At 46.1% G+C, this 13,041-nt stretch overlaps 1 protein-coding gene across 1 annotated transcript; it reads right to left on the reverse strand.

Annotated features, from left to right (window-relative positions):
* Positions 1–1,977: 1,977 nt before the first annotated feature.
* On the reverse strand, positions 1,978–11,068 carry LOC134351090 (phosphoglycerate mutase 2). The gene is made up of 3 exons (XM_063057149.1): positions 10,565–11,068; positions 6,575–6,755; positions 1,978–2,293 (listed from the first exon to the last, which is right to left on the reverse strand). The coding sequence occupies exons 1-3, from the start codon at positions 10,976–10,978 to the stop codon at positions 2,124–2,126; spliced, it is 765 nt and encodes a 254-aa protein (XP_062913219.1). The 5' UTR covers positions 10,979–11,068; the 3' UTR covers positions 1,978–2,123.
* Positions 11,069–13,041: the final 1,973 nt, after the last annotated feature.

Consider the following 13,041-nt stretch of genomic DNA (forward strand, 5'->3'; position numbering starts at 1 on the left):
TAACTTTAAAATTCCTAATTGGTCAGCGAGTTTGGATGGGGGTTGCCACAGTGGTGGCAGTAAAACTTCAGAAAGACACAAAGGATTCAGTAGCAGATTGGCCGAGGACACAGTGGTGTGAGTCCTAGAGTCACCAGGACATGCAGTCTGGTGTGAAAGATTTGGAATGCTGAGGCTTTGAGTGGTTCTGGATAGGGAGAGTGTTGGTTATAAATAAGAGTTTGGTACGTCTGATAATCCAGGTAGGAGTCTTGATCTGCAACATTGACTGCCCAGTTCCCCTCCATGGATGGTTCCTGTCACATTCAGTTCCTGTGCCATTTTGTTTGGTACTTCTGACGAAATGGCAGTATAGATTCAGAGCTGGAAATTAGAGTTTAGCTTTTATTGTCACAAGTGATGCATTTCACTTTAGTTTCAATGATCAGCAGTGTCCAATGATGTTCTGGGGACAGACTGCAAATGTCGCCGTGCTTCAGGTTACAAACCCTAACCTGTGCAGCTTTAGAATGTGGGAGGAAACCCACATGGAGAATGTAGACAGTGGCAGGAACTGAACCCATCGTGATGCTGTAAAGCATTGTGCTAACTGCTACACTTTCACAGCCCCTTCAGTTAATGGTAGGGGTCCATAGCATAAGAAATGTTTGGGAACCCCTGCATTAGCCTTTAATCCGTCTGTAACAATGAGAAATCCTGCACAGTAGATCCTGGAGGCAGCATTTTAAACTCTTGTTAACAGTATTTCATGCAAACAGAACTATCTCTGCCTGACCACCCCCCCCCCCCCCCGGATACTTACCTTCAAATGCATTAAAATTGTGCCCCTTTGTATTAACTGTTGCCACTGGCTGGCCATATTATGCCTCTTGTACATCTCTATCAAGTCACCTCACCCTCCTTTACTCTAAAGAGAAAAACTCTAGCTCACTAAACCAATCCACAGAAGACATCTTCTCTGGTCCAGGCAGCATTCTGGTAAATCTCCTCTGCACCCTATCTAAAGCTTCCACATCCTTCCTGTGAACTGAACACAATACTCCAACTGTGGTTTAAGCAGGGTTTTACAGAGCTGCAACATTACCTTGTGGCTGTCAAACTCAATCCCTCAACTAATGAAGGCCAACTCACCATATGCCTCTTAATCACCTTATCAACTTGTATGTGGATCTAAAGTTGCAGTGCGTGATCAATATTCCTCCACACTGAAGAATCCTGCCACTAACCTTTTACTCTGCCATCAAGTTTGACCTTCCGACATGAATCACTTCACTTTTCTGGATCAAATTCTATCTGCCATGGCTCTGCATCCCATCAATGCCCACAATACCAACCTTCCATTTCCTCAGCTGAGTCATTTATAAAAACTCAAGAGGTCCCATACAGATCCCTGCAGAATACCATGGAACAGTAACCTCCAGGCAGAATACACTCCATCCACTACCAATTCTGAACCTATGCAGCCAAGTTTCCCTGGAACTGTACCTCCTGGGGAGCTTTGTTGGACTAAAATTGCTATGCACCACATCCACTATCTTCATTAATGTACTTTGTTACTGCCTTGAAGAATTCAATCAGCCCTCTGAGACCCAAGCTGTTCCTCACAAAAATATTTGTTAATAGTTAGCACTTTGGGCCCAACCCATGGTGAACGAGACTGCTTGAATATTTCAAATTAATCTTACTGCTGACAAGGGGCTCCAGCAGCAAAGGATGTATTATCAATTTACATTGATTTTAACCTATTCCTAGCTGTTTCCTCCTTTCCTTTCCTTCCCTCCCCCCACTTTTATTCTGGCATTTCCTCCTCCTTCCTCATTCCCAAAATGCCCACTTGAGTTCCTCCAGCATTTTGTGTGTGTTTCTGTGGAGTTCCAGCATCTGCAGAATCTCTTGCATTTACTTTTGGACAAGTTCAGTAAAAGGTGCAATTTGGTGTTTTGGAAGCCATCGCTTCTGAGTAACAGATAAAAACAGTTCTAATAATCATGTTTAATTTAACAGTGCATGATAAATAACTGCTTACAGGAACATTTTACAAAAACAATTTATTATTGCCCAGTGTGTAGTAGGTGCAGGCACTTCTCTGCTCTCAGTTGCTTGCAGGATCGGTTCCCTCTGCATCACTTCTTGACCTTCCCCTGAGCTGCTACAGCCTCCATGGCCGCCTTCACCGTTGCCTCGTCTCCCAGGAACTGCATAGGCTTGGTGGGCTTCAGGTGAGCGTCCAACTCATAAACAATTGGAATACCAGTCGGCAGGTTGAGTTCCATGATGGCAGCGTCAGACAACCCTAGAAAGAGTAACAGCAACAAACTGAGGATCGGAGGCCAGGTGATAATACTTCAAAATTAAAATCAAAATTTTTACAAAATAGAATCCTTCCAGGAAGAGAAAATGTTCTAGTCCACTGCCAAGACGACACCACAGACCCAAAATCTTCCGGCGATCTCTAAACCTGTTAGGATTTTGCCTTTTTTTAAACTTTAGGAGAGTTCTGACCAGAGTTCTTACAGTGTGACCCTCTCACTACCATCCCTCTCATAGTGAGCTTAAGGCCAACAGCTTAAACCAGTCTGACCTCTCTCATTAACAAGGTGTTTTCACCCAATGAACTGCTTGCTCACTGGATTATTTTTGCACCATTCTTTAAACTCTTCAAGACTTGTGCGTGGAAATCCCAGGAGATCAGCAGTTTCTATGATACTTAAATCACCATGTCTGACACCAACAATCATTCCAGTCAAAAGAACTATTCTGATGTTTGGTCCAAACAACAACTGAACCTCTTGACCGTGCTTTTATGCGTTGTTACTAGATGATTGGCTGATTGGATATTTGGATTAATGTGAAATGAGGTGGCCGTGGAGTGTATGACCCTAGAGAAGGATACGAGTTACAGCAGCCACCGCTGCTCACAGCACCTCTGACCTTTATGAAGCAGGTCTCCATTCTCGGGTTACACTGCTTGGGTTCATCACTATTTTTAGCATCCACTGAGGCCGGGTCGGGAGTGAGATGATGGAAATGGTTACAGAGACATTTAATAGTAAATCGACCCCAATCTTTTCACACAAAAATGAGTGGGACCCACCCACGTGGGGTCATAAATTTGATTGAGTGGCGATGGGGCGAGGCTTGTGTTTAAATTTTCCGCGGAGCAGGTATTTTAAGAGTCAGGAATTCATCAAGTACTCATTCTCGGAATACTCAAAGGCACAGAATTCACACTGCAACAAAGCAGTGTTTCTACCCACCATGTTTCAGCTTTAACTCTTTTCCCTCCTCCCACCTTCTTTTTCCAATCCTGATGAAGAGTCTCAGCCTGAAACGTCAACTCTTTTATTCTTTTCCATAGATGCTGCCTGACTTGCTGAGTTCCTCCAGCATTTTGTGTGTTGCTTTAAATATCCTGAGGTACCATTTTAAAGAGCAAAAAAGGTTTTATTTTCACCCAGAGATCAGCATGGTAGCAAATGAGCCTGTGCCACCCAATTACTCCATGTAATCAACTAAACCGTACATTTTTGGGACATGGGAGGAAACGGAGCACCCGGAAGGAATCCATATGCTCAGGGGGGAGAACATACAAACTCCTTACAGACAGTGGGGGAGTGCTATTGCACATGTCTTGGCCAATACGTAACTGATATCAGAACAGAATGTTTTGCTCGCAATGCGACCACCAATGGAATCTGATATAAAGATCATTATATGATGCGATGTTGAATAGTGCCTACCTGACCCTATGGTAACAAGGCCAAAGGAGGTCATTGTCCACTGAGTTCATCACAGCTCTAAATAGCCCTAATTTCCATGGAGAAATCTCTGAGCTGGGAAGTCAACTGAAATTCCCATCACCTTCAGTAAGTGGTGATGAGGGAGACCACAGGATCTGGATGGATAAGAGGCACAGATTGAGTGGGTAGCCAGAGAGTTTTTCCCAGGCCAGGTACCGGGGGCATGATTGTAAGGTGATTGGAGGGAAGTATAGGGGGTACAGAGATCAGTTCTCTACTCAGAAAAGGGTGAGTGTGTGGAACACCCTGCCAGGGGTGGTGGTAGAGGCAGAAGCACAAGGATCATTTAAGAACATCTGAGATAGACACCTAGATGATAGAAAAATGGAGGGCTATGTAGGAGGGAAGGGCTAGATTGACCTTAGAGTAGGTTAAAAGGTAGGCACAACATTGTAGGTGGCAGGACCTGTAGTGTTCCATGTCTGGAAGCACACAGATGGTGGTGTCAATTCCCAGCAATTACTGTAATTCACTGTGTCGCTTGTGCTGGGGGCAGCCCGCAAGTATTGCACTCTTCCAGCTCGAATATTGAATGGCCACAACTTACTAACCCTAACCATATGTCCTTGGAACCTGGGAGGAAACAGGAGCACTGAGACGAAACCCACGCAGTCACAGAACGTACAAACTCTTCATAGTGGCAGAAACTAAACCCAGATTTTACAGCTGGCACGCTTTAAAGCTTTATGCTAGCTGCTACGCTATGATACCGTCCCATATTCTTTTAACAAATATTCCAACAATTGTTTTCACCTCAAGTCTGCTCCCCTACTCTACAGTGTAGTGCACTCTTCTCACACACACGGGTGCAAATGCGTATCCACGGGGAATTCAATCCAGTCCTCTACATTTAGGATCTACAACAGGATTAATTAGTTGATAAGGGGTGGGCATTAAAAATCAGAAAACCAAATAATGTAGGGCATCCTAATATTTAGTGGCTCTTCTACCTGCCTGGCTACTGTTAACAAGAACAAGACAATTTTTCCTTCCCCACCCAGGGTTACTGAGGTTAAATTTTATTTACGCAAACACGAGGAATTCTGCAGATGCTGAAAATTCAAGTAACACACATCAAAGTTGCTGGTGAACGAGGCCGTTGACTGTACCTCTTCCTAGAGATGCTGCATTCACCAGCAACTTTGATGTGTGTTGCTTGAATTTTAATTTGATTTATTTATTTGGTGATACAACATGGAGTAGGTCGTTTCAGCCTCTCAAGCCACGTTGCCCCTAACCTAATCACGGGACAATTGACAATGACCAATTAACATACCGGTACATGGGAGGAGACCGATGGACCTGGAGAAAACCCACACATTCCACGGGGAGGACATACAGAGACTCCTTACAGAGCAGCACTGGAATTGCACCCCAGACTCCAGAATGCCCTGAGCTGTAATAGCATCGTGCTAACCCCTACGCCACTGTGCTGCCCTAATGATGGAAGAAAAACTAAAAGGCACCGGCCATCTGAAATAGGAACAGAAAATGCTGCAAACAGCCATGTCAGAGAGCATCTGTGGACAGTTTGTTCTTCTGTTGGAGGTGCGTTTCCTTCAGCAATGCCCACAGTAGGTAACGTCTTGCTCAGCCACTGGAGCTTACACATCGCATCATCAACCCCATAGGGAACAGTGGGATTATTTCAACATTTAGGGTCTAAAGGATACGCTTGTGGATCAATGATTTACTAAAGCAAATCCTGACTGCAGTGTTATTTTATTGGACAAGGCCAGTTTAAATGTGCATTGATCTGCAACGTGAGATCACGCAAATAGCAAATATTGCATTGGCTTAGCTGACTGATAAGTATATAAAGGCCAAGCATTCGGAGGACGCACTACACATGAACAGTGCACCGATGATGTCTCCTTGTATAGTGATGAAATGGCTGCAAATGGATAGCCAAGATCAATTCAACCAGTGATCCCCACTGCTGTCAAAAAGACACTTCCATCAAGCAGATTGAACAGTGATCTTTAAACTATTGGAATCCATGAGCATAGGATGAACAGCAATACCTCTGCCAATGGCTTCTAACCAGCTCCAATTCTGACCCTGGACAGGAATGAAATTTCACAGAGCTCAACCAACTGTTCCTCAAATGTCAATTGTAATCGACACCTTCCCAAGCTGCTCCTTCAGAGCAGCAGGCCACCTAATCTCTCAACACTTGATCTCATCCCCTACCTTTAAATTACTTTTAAAGGCCTTGATTGGCATTAATGGGTGACCTGGAAAAAATCAGGTCAGTATCAAGTGCAAATTCTAACTCGGAGATTGGAGTTGAATCAGAAAAGGAAAGGTTTCCTTCCATAAAGAACACTGGCAACCTAGATGAGATCTCTCGCTGGTCACTTTTTGCATATGCCATATTCATCCCCCCTCCCCAGTTCAAATTCTGAAAGAGCCATTGCTGGATCAAATGACAGAATCAGGATTTATCGTCACTGGTTTGAATGAGGTGAAATTTATTGCTTAGCAGCAGTACAGATTCATTTATCACTTGTACACGGAAGCATACAGTGAGATCCGTCTTTTTGCGTTCCACCTAAGGATGTGCTGGGGGCAGCACGCAAATGTCACAGCAACATAGCATACCCACAATGTTCCACAGAACACAAGCAACCACAACAGCACAAGCCCCTTTCCCACACACACATCTCAGAGACTCAGAGACTGAGATACTGAGGCAAAACGACAGACTGATTCCAGGAATCTCTCAAGTATAATCTCTGCATTATATAAGGCACATACAAGTTATTTCTTACCCTCTAGATGCTTGACTATGCCACGCAAACTGTTTCCATGGGCTGCAATCAGAACACGTTTTCCCGCTTTAATCTGTGGTGCAATCACCTCATTCCAGAAAGGCAAGGCTCGTGCAATCGTATCCTTCAGACTCTCACAGGTTGGTAGCTCTGAAGATTTTAGTCCTTTGTAGCGCCTTGCCTGTGATCAAAAAATAATTCTCAGATCAGTTACTATGCTACAAGATACATAACGTAATTACAGCCTCTTCAGAAGCTCAGAGGACCATTTAATGCTCTATTTACAAAAAGTGCATCCATACGCATCTCATGATGACAGATGAAAGGCTTGTGCTGCATCGTGGTCAGCTCCATCATGGGTAGTAGCCTGCTCACAATTCAGCACATCTTCAAAAAATGCATCCATCATTAAGGAACCCCACCACCTAGGACGTCAGTGTTCCCTCTAATTTGTAATGACCACCATGTGCAAAAATCTTGTGCTGTGCAATTTTTTGCTCAGTGACATGTGCACACTGAATAATTTCTTTAACGAAAAGTATAATAAGCCAGTTCTAAAATCTGCAGACAAATTATTGCAAATTCCTCATTTGCATCAGAAACATGAAAGGAAATGTGATTGTATACTTAACATGCTAATAAGACAGAGGGTGACAATCTTCTGTGCGCAGTTTAAATTCCTTTATGCGTTAGTAGCAAAAGGTGTGTGCACACACTTACCTTAGAGGGAACATTGCAGGACATGCGGTCTTTTCACTGCTACCAGCAGACAGCAGGTACAGGAGTCTGAAGGCACACACTCACATTTTATGAACACTTTCTTACTATCCCATTAGATATCTGAACTGCCCAGGAAACCATAAACACTAACTCATTATTTTTGGTCCTGATGCTTTGGCCCGGAAAGTTGACTGTTTATTCCCCTTCATAGATGCTACCTGACTTTCTGAGTTCCTCCAGCATTGTGTGTGTGTGTTATTCTGGATTTCCAGCATCTGCAGAATCTTATGCGTTTACCTCAATATTTTGCTTTTTCTTTGCACTTTTTTATATTTATTGTATTAAAAATGAGAGGCGCTTGTGAATTGCCAAATTACACAATAACAAACATGATTCTGATTAATAGACACTTTCATAATCTCAGGATAATCCCTATTCAGTTTATAACTCAGATAATTTTAATGGTTTAAATACTTTTTCCAAGGTGCAGCAAAGTAGGTAAAATGACAATTTCCATACATTCGTATTCCCCAAATGGCAAAGTAGTAATCACGGTTTAATCTTATTTAGTGATCCAGCTTCAGAGATAAATGTTAATCTAGAGGCATAAAAAGGAAACAACAGCCCCTTTCCCCTGCACCTCACAGAAATACCCCCACCCCAGCAGAAAGCTGCCAGATCCTGACTCAGAACCCAAGTTAAAGTATATTCTAGCTCTTGTGGAAGATTGTTTGATTGGATCTGAACCAGGTTGGCTAAGCAGGTAGGTGCTACACTCTGCCCTGCAGGGTAGCAGAGTACCTTACATCTTCTTGGTAGACGCTGTCTCCACCCCACATATTACACCATATTGATTTTAATGGCAGAAGCGTTTAAATATAATAACACACAAGCGAAGTTTGAATAGTACATGGAAAGAAGGGGTACGAAGGGTTACAGACTGGTTGCAGGTCAAGGGGACTATGCAGAATAATAGCTCGGTATGAGCTAGGCATTGCCAGCTGATGGTGGACTGGCATCAGCACTGGAGTTCGAGGCACATGGTCCTGGGTTTGAATCCAGCTGGTCCCCTTGCATGCTTACTATTCGTGCTGGGTTCAGTGTTCAGCTAGCAACTTGGCCTCGTAAAAATCAAATGCTAAGAAAACAGCAAAAATGCTGCCCAATGCATGAAAAAGAACAACATGGACTAGATGTGCCCTCATTCTAGTCATTCCCACAGCTCTGATCAAAAAGCTCCAGAACTTGGGCCTCTGTACCTCCCTCTGCAACTAGATCGTCAGCTTCCTAACCAGAAAACCACAATCTGTGCAGATCGGAAACGACACCTCCACTTCGCTGACAATCAACACTTGCTCACCTTGGGTGTGTGCTTAGCCCTCTGCTCTATTCTCCCTATATTGTACCCATGACTCTGGGGCTAGGCACAGCTCAAATGCCATCTTTTAATTTGCTGATGATACAACTATTGTTGGCAGAATTTCAGACGGTGATGAGAGGGCACACATGAGCGAGATACATCAGCTAGTTGAGAGGTGTCACAGTAACAAACTTTTGCACTCAACGACAGTAAGACCAAACAACTGATTGTGGGCTTCAGAAAGGGTAAGATGAGGGAACACACACCAGTCCTCAGAGGGATCAGAAGTGGAGAAAGTGAGCAATTTCAGGTTCCTGGGTGGCAATATCTCTTCAGGGTCTAACCTGGACCAAACGTATTGATGCAGCTATAAAGGTGGCAAGACAGCGGTTATATATCATTAGGAGATTTGGCTCATCACCTAAAACACTCAAATTTCTAGGTGTACTGTGGACAGTATTCTAACTGGCTACATCACCATCTAGTATGGGGGGTGGGGTGGGGAGCTACCTCACAGGATCGAAGTAACCTGCAGAGAGTTGTAAACTCAGTCAGCTCCATCATGGGCACTAGCATCTATCATTAAGGACTCCCATCACCCAGGTTATGCCTACCTTCAGGAAGCAGGTACAGAACATTGAATGATTCAGGAACAGCTTCTTTCCCTCTGCCATCAGATTTCTGAATGGACCTTGAACCCATGAACACTACCTCACTATATTTTTATTTATGCTCTACTTATTTAACTATATACACACGCACACGTACAAATTCACTGTTTTTCTCCAGTATCTACTGCATTGTCCTGCTGCAGCAAAGACAAATTTGTGATAAGTACTGGAGACATTAAACCTGATTCTTTTCTCATTACTACCATCCTGGAGGCACACACCTGGAAGAGATGTGGGTGTGAAAATGATGAACACAAACAGCATTTGATGAACACGAATGGGAATAGAGTCAAGTCTAGAAATGAAAATGCCCCACTAATCACCAGTTTCAAAGTGCCCAAGCGCATTTCTAGAGACCCAATGTGACAAGGCAGACAGGAGCAGAATCTGAGAATTACTAATTCGGAGAATGCGGCGCTGGACAGTTTCCATGACATGAAAGTCGATGAATGAGTGTAAATAGGCAAGAGAGGCATCGTGAGGAACTGCACGTTTCACCACCAGGCGGAAGGAGACGCAGGGCATGTGAAGAGTTACAAAATGGGCAAGAAAAATCTACAGCAGTGAAATCCGGATTCAATTCTGTGCGTTGCGTTAACATATAAGGATACCCCAGGATTTAGGACGAACGTAAGGATCAAAGAAACTTTCCACGAGGGCAGACAAGTGCTGTTATCTTCCGCTAGGGTGGATCTTCACCCCATTTTTACCCAGCCCAAGGACCCCTCTTCACCACTACCATTATCGGCCCAGGGGAATTTCCATCCTCCCCCGCACCAGTCCAGGGATAGTGTGTCCCCCACCCAGCATAAAGAGGTAACTTTCCTTGCAATGGTGCCGACACGCCCCGTCCCAAGTCCAGACACCATGCCCTCTCCCCACCCCAATCTCGGGATCGTGGTCTCCCCTCTCAATTCCGCAACCATCCAGGAACCAGATCTCCCAATCCCACGTTAAATCTGGAGACTGCGGCCCCCCTTCCCCATCAGCACCCCAGCCCAGGTACGTTCCCTCTCCCCGTCCCCACCCCAGCCCAGGTACGTTCCCTCTCCCCGTCCCCACCCCAGCCCAGGTACGTTCCCTCTCCCCGACCCCACCCCGGCCCAGATGCGGTTCCCTCTCCCCGTCCCCACCCCGGCCCAGATGCGGTTCCCTCTCCCCGTCCCCACCCCAGCCCAGCCCAGAGACCATACATACCACAGTCCCCTCTCTCTAAACCACCCCGGCCAGACCCCTCACCTTGCTGATGATAGCGTAGTACGGGTGCTTCTCATCCATCGGGGGCGGCGGGATGTCGAAGGAGCGCCGCCAGATCTTCACCTGCTCCTCGCCGTGTTTGGCGGCGGTCTCGGCCTTATTGAGGCCGGTCAGCCCGCCGTAGTGGCGCTCGTTGAGGTGCCAGGTGCGGGTGACGGGCAGCCACATCTGGTCGATGCCATCCAGGATGACCCAGAGGGTGCGGATGGCGCGCTTCAGCACCGAGGTGTAGCACACGTCGAACTGGTAGCCGGCCTCCTTCAGGGCCTGGGCCCCACGGGTCGCCTCGCCCAGCCCCTTCTCGCTCAGGTCGGCGTCGAACCAGCCGCAGAAGCGGTTCTCCTGGTTCCAGGTGCTCTCGCCGTGCCGCACGATCACCAGCTTGTAGCAAGCCATTGCGGTACTGTAATCGAGGGGCGAGGCTGCAAGATGACTGAGGAGACGGTACCGGGCCCAGAGGTCCAAATGACGTCGCGCCTGGAAAAGGAGCCTATTTAGCCCCTCGGTCGGCGGAAGACCCGCCTACCTTGGCGAAAACCACGCCCACCAGCGGGAGCGGGAGGACCGTACTGGTAGAGTCTGTCCATCAGAGAGACCACGCCCACTGGCATCAGAGGGAGATCCGGGCCGATAGAACCTGTCCATCAGTGACAGGCCGCGCCCACCGGCAGCAGTGGGTGGACCGCGTCTATAAACCTGTCAATCAGTGACAGGCCACGCCCACCGGGCCGAGAGAACCTGTCCATCAGTGACAGGCCGCGCCCACCGGCAGCAGAGGGTGGACCGCGTCTATAAACCTGTCAATCAGTGACAGGCCACGCCCACCGGGCCCAGAGAACCTGTCCATCAGTGACAGGCCACGCCCACCGGGCCGAGAGAACCTGTCCATCAGTGACAGGCCGCGCCCACCGGCAGGAGCGGGAAGTCCAGGCCGAGAGAACAGAGAATGATGTAGAACATTTAAGATGAAGAGGGCTTCTGTTCCGAAAACAGCATCTGGGAGCTCCCAAGCACTGTTCCATCTGAGTCATGAAACAGGCCCTGTGGCCCATCACGGACACAGGACACGTACACGGACTGAGGTATCCCCGAGCTAGTTTTTTGCCTATATTTGGCCCATATCGATCTAAACATTTCCTATCCATGTACCTGTCCAAATATCTTTTATATGTTGTGATGGAACCTGCCTCTAGCACTTCCTCTGGCAGTTCGTTCAAAGTGTGAAAAATCTGCTCCGCTCTAAATCTTTTCCCTTTCACAATGAAACCTCTTTCTTCTCGTTTTAGACTCCACTGTCCTTGAAAAAGACTGTGATTATCCACATTACCTGAATCTTATATTGTAGTAAGCCTGAAAACGTCTGTAAGGTCACCTCTCAGCTTCTTTCTCCTTCATCCAGTCCCGTTGAGGGGTCTGTGCCCAAAGTGCCCACTGTTCATGTTCCTCCATAGATGCTGCCTGACCTGCTGAGTCTCCGAACATCTTGTGTGTGTTGCAGTAGCATTAAATTGTTTTTTTAAGCATTAACACGCTGGGGTGATAGACCCTTCCGATGCCCCGTCTGACTCTGTGGGAGCGGATGGAACCTAGGCTGTGGCACTTCCTGCAATTTATTATCCCTCTCATCCCCATTCTCCTTCACTGTGGGGAAGGCAGGAGAACGGGGTTGAGAGGGATAATAAATCAGCCATGATGAAATGGCGGAGCAGACTTGATGGGCAAATAACCTAATTCTGCTCCTATGTCTTGTGGTCTTCCCCACAGAGCCTTTACGTCTGCTGTACTGAGCAGTGTGTCCCTCAGCATATACTCCTGCAGCCTGGTCTGAGCAAGTCAAAATTCAAAGTAAATTTAATAACAAAGTACCATATACTACCCAGGGAATCATTTTGTTGCAGAAATTTTAGATTATGAAGACACGTAGTCCCCTTTAATTGTCATTTAGTAATGCATGCATTAAGAAATGATACATTATTTCCTCCGGTGTGATATCACAAAAATACAGGACAAACCAAGACTGAAAAAACTGACAAAATCACATAATTATACATATAGTTACAACAGTGCAACAATACCATAACTTGATGAAGAAGTCTGTGAGCGCAGTAAAGTTCAAAGTTTCTCAAATGTCCCACATCTCACGCAGACGGGAGAGGGAAGAAAAACTCTCCCTGCCATGCCGACCACAATCCGACTCTGAGTCATCCGAAAACTTCAAGCCCTGATCAGCTCCCCGACACCGAGTACTGAGCGCCATCTCTGTCCGAACAATTCAACCTCCTTCTTGGTCGCCAGAAGCAGGCAAGGCCGGGGATTTTGAGGCCTACCTTCCGATAGAACAATAGAATTTATGAGAAACTATACATAAACAAAGACTGACAAACAACCAATGTGCAAAAGAAGACAAGTGGTGAAAATATTTAAAAAAACAACACTGAAAACATGAGTTGTAAAGAGTC

This window comes from Mobula hypostoma, chromosome 8 (assembly GCF_963921235.1).
Source record: "Mobula hypostoma chromosome 8, sMobHyp1.1, whole genome shotgun sequence".
Lineage (NCBI taxonomy): Eukaryota > Metazoa > Chordata > Chondrichthyes > Myliobatiformes > Myliobatidae > Mobula > Mobula hypostoma.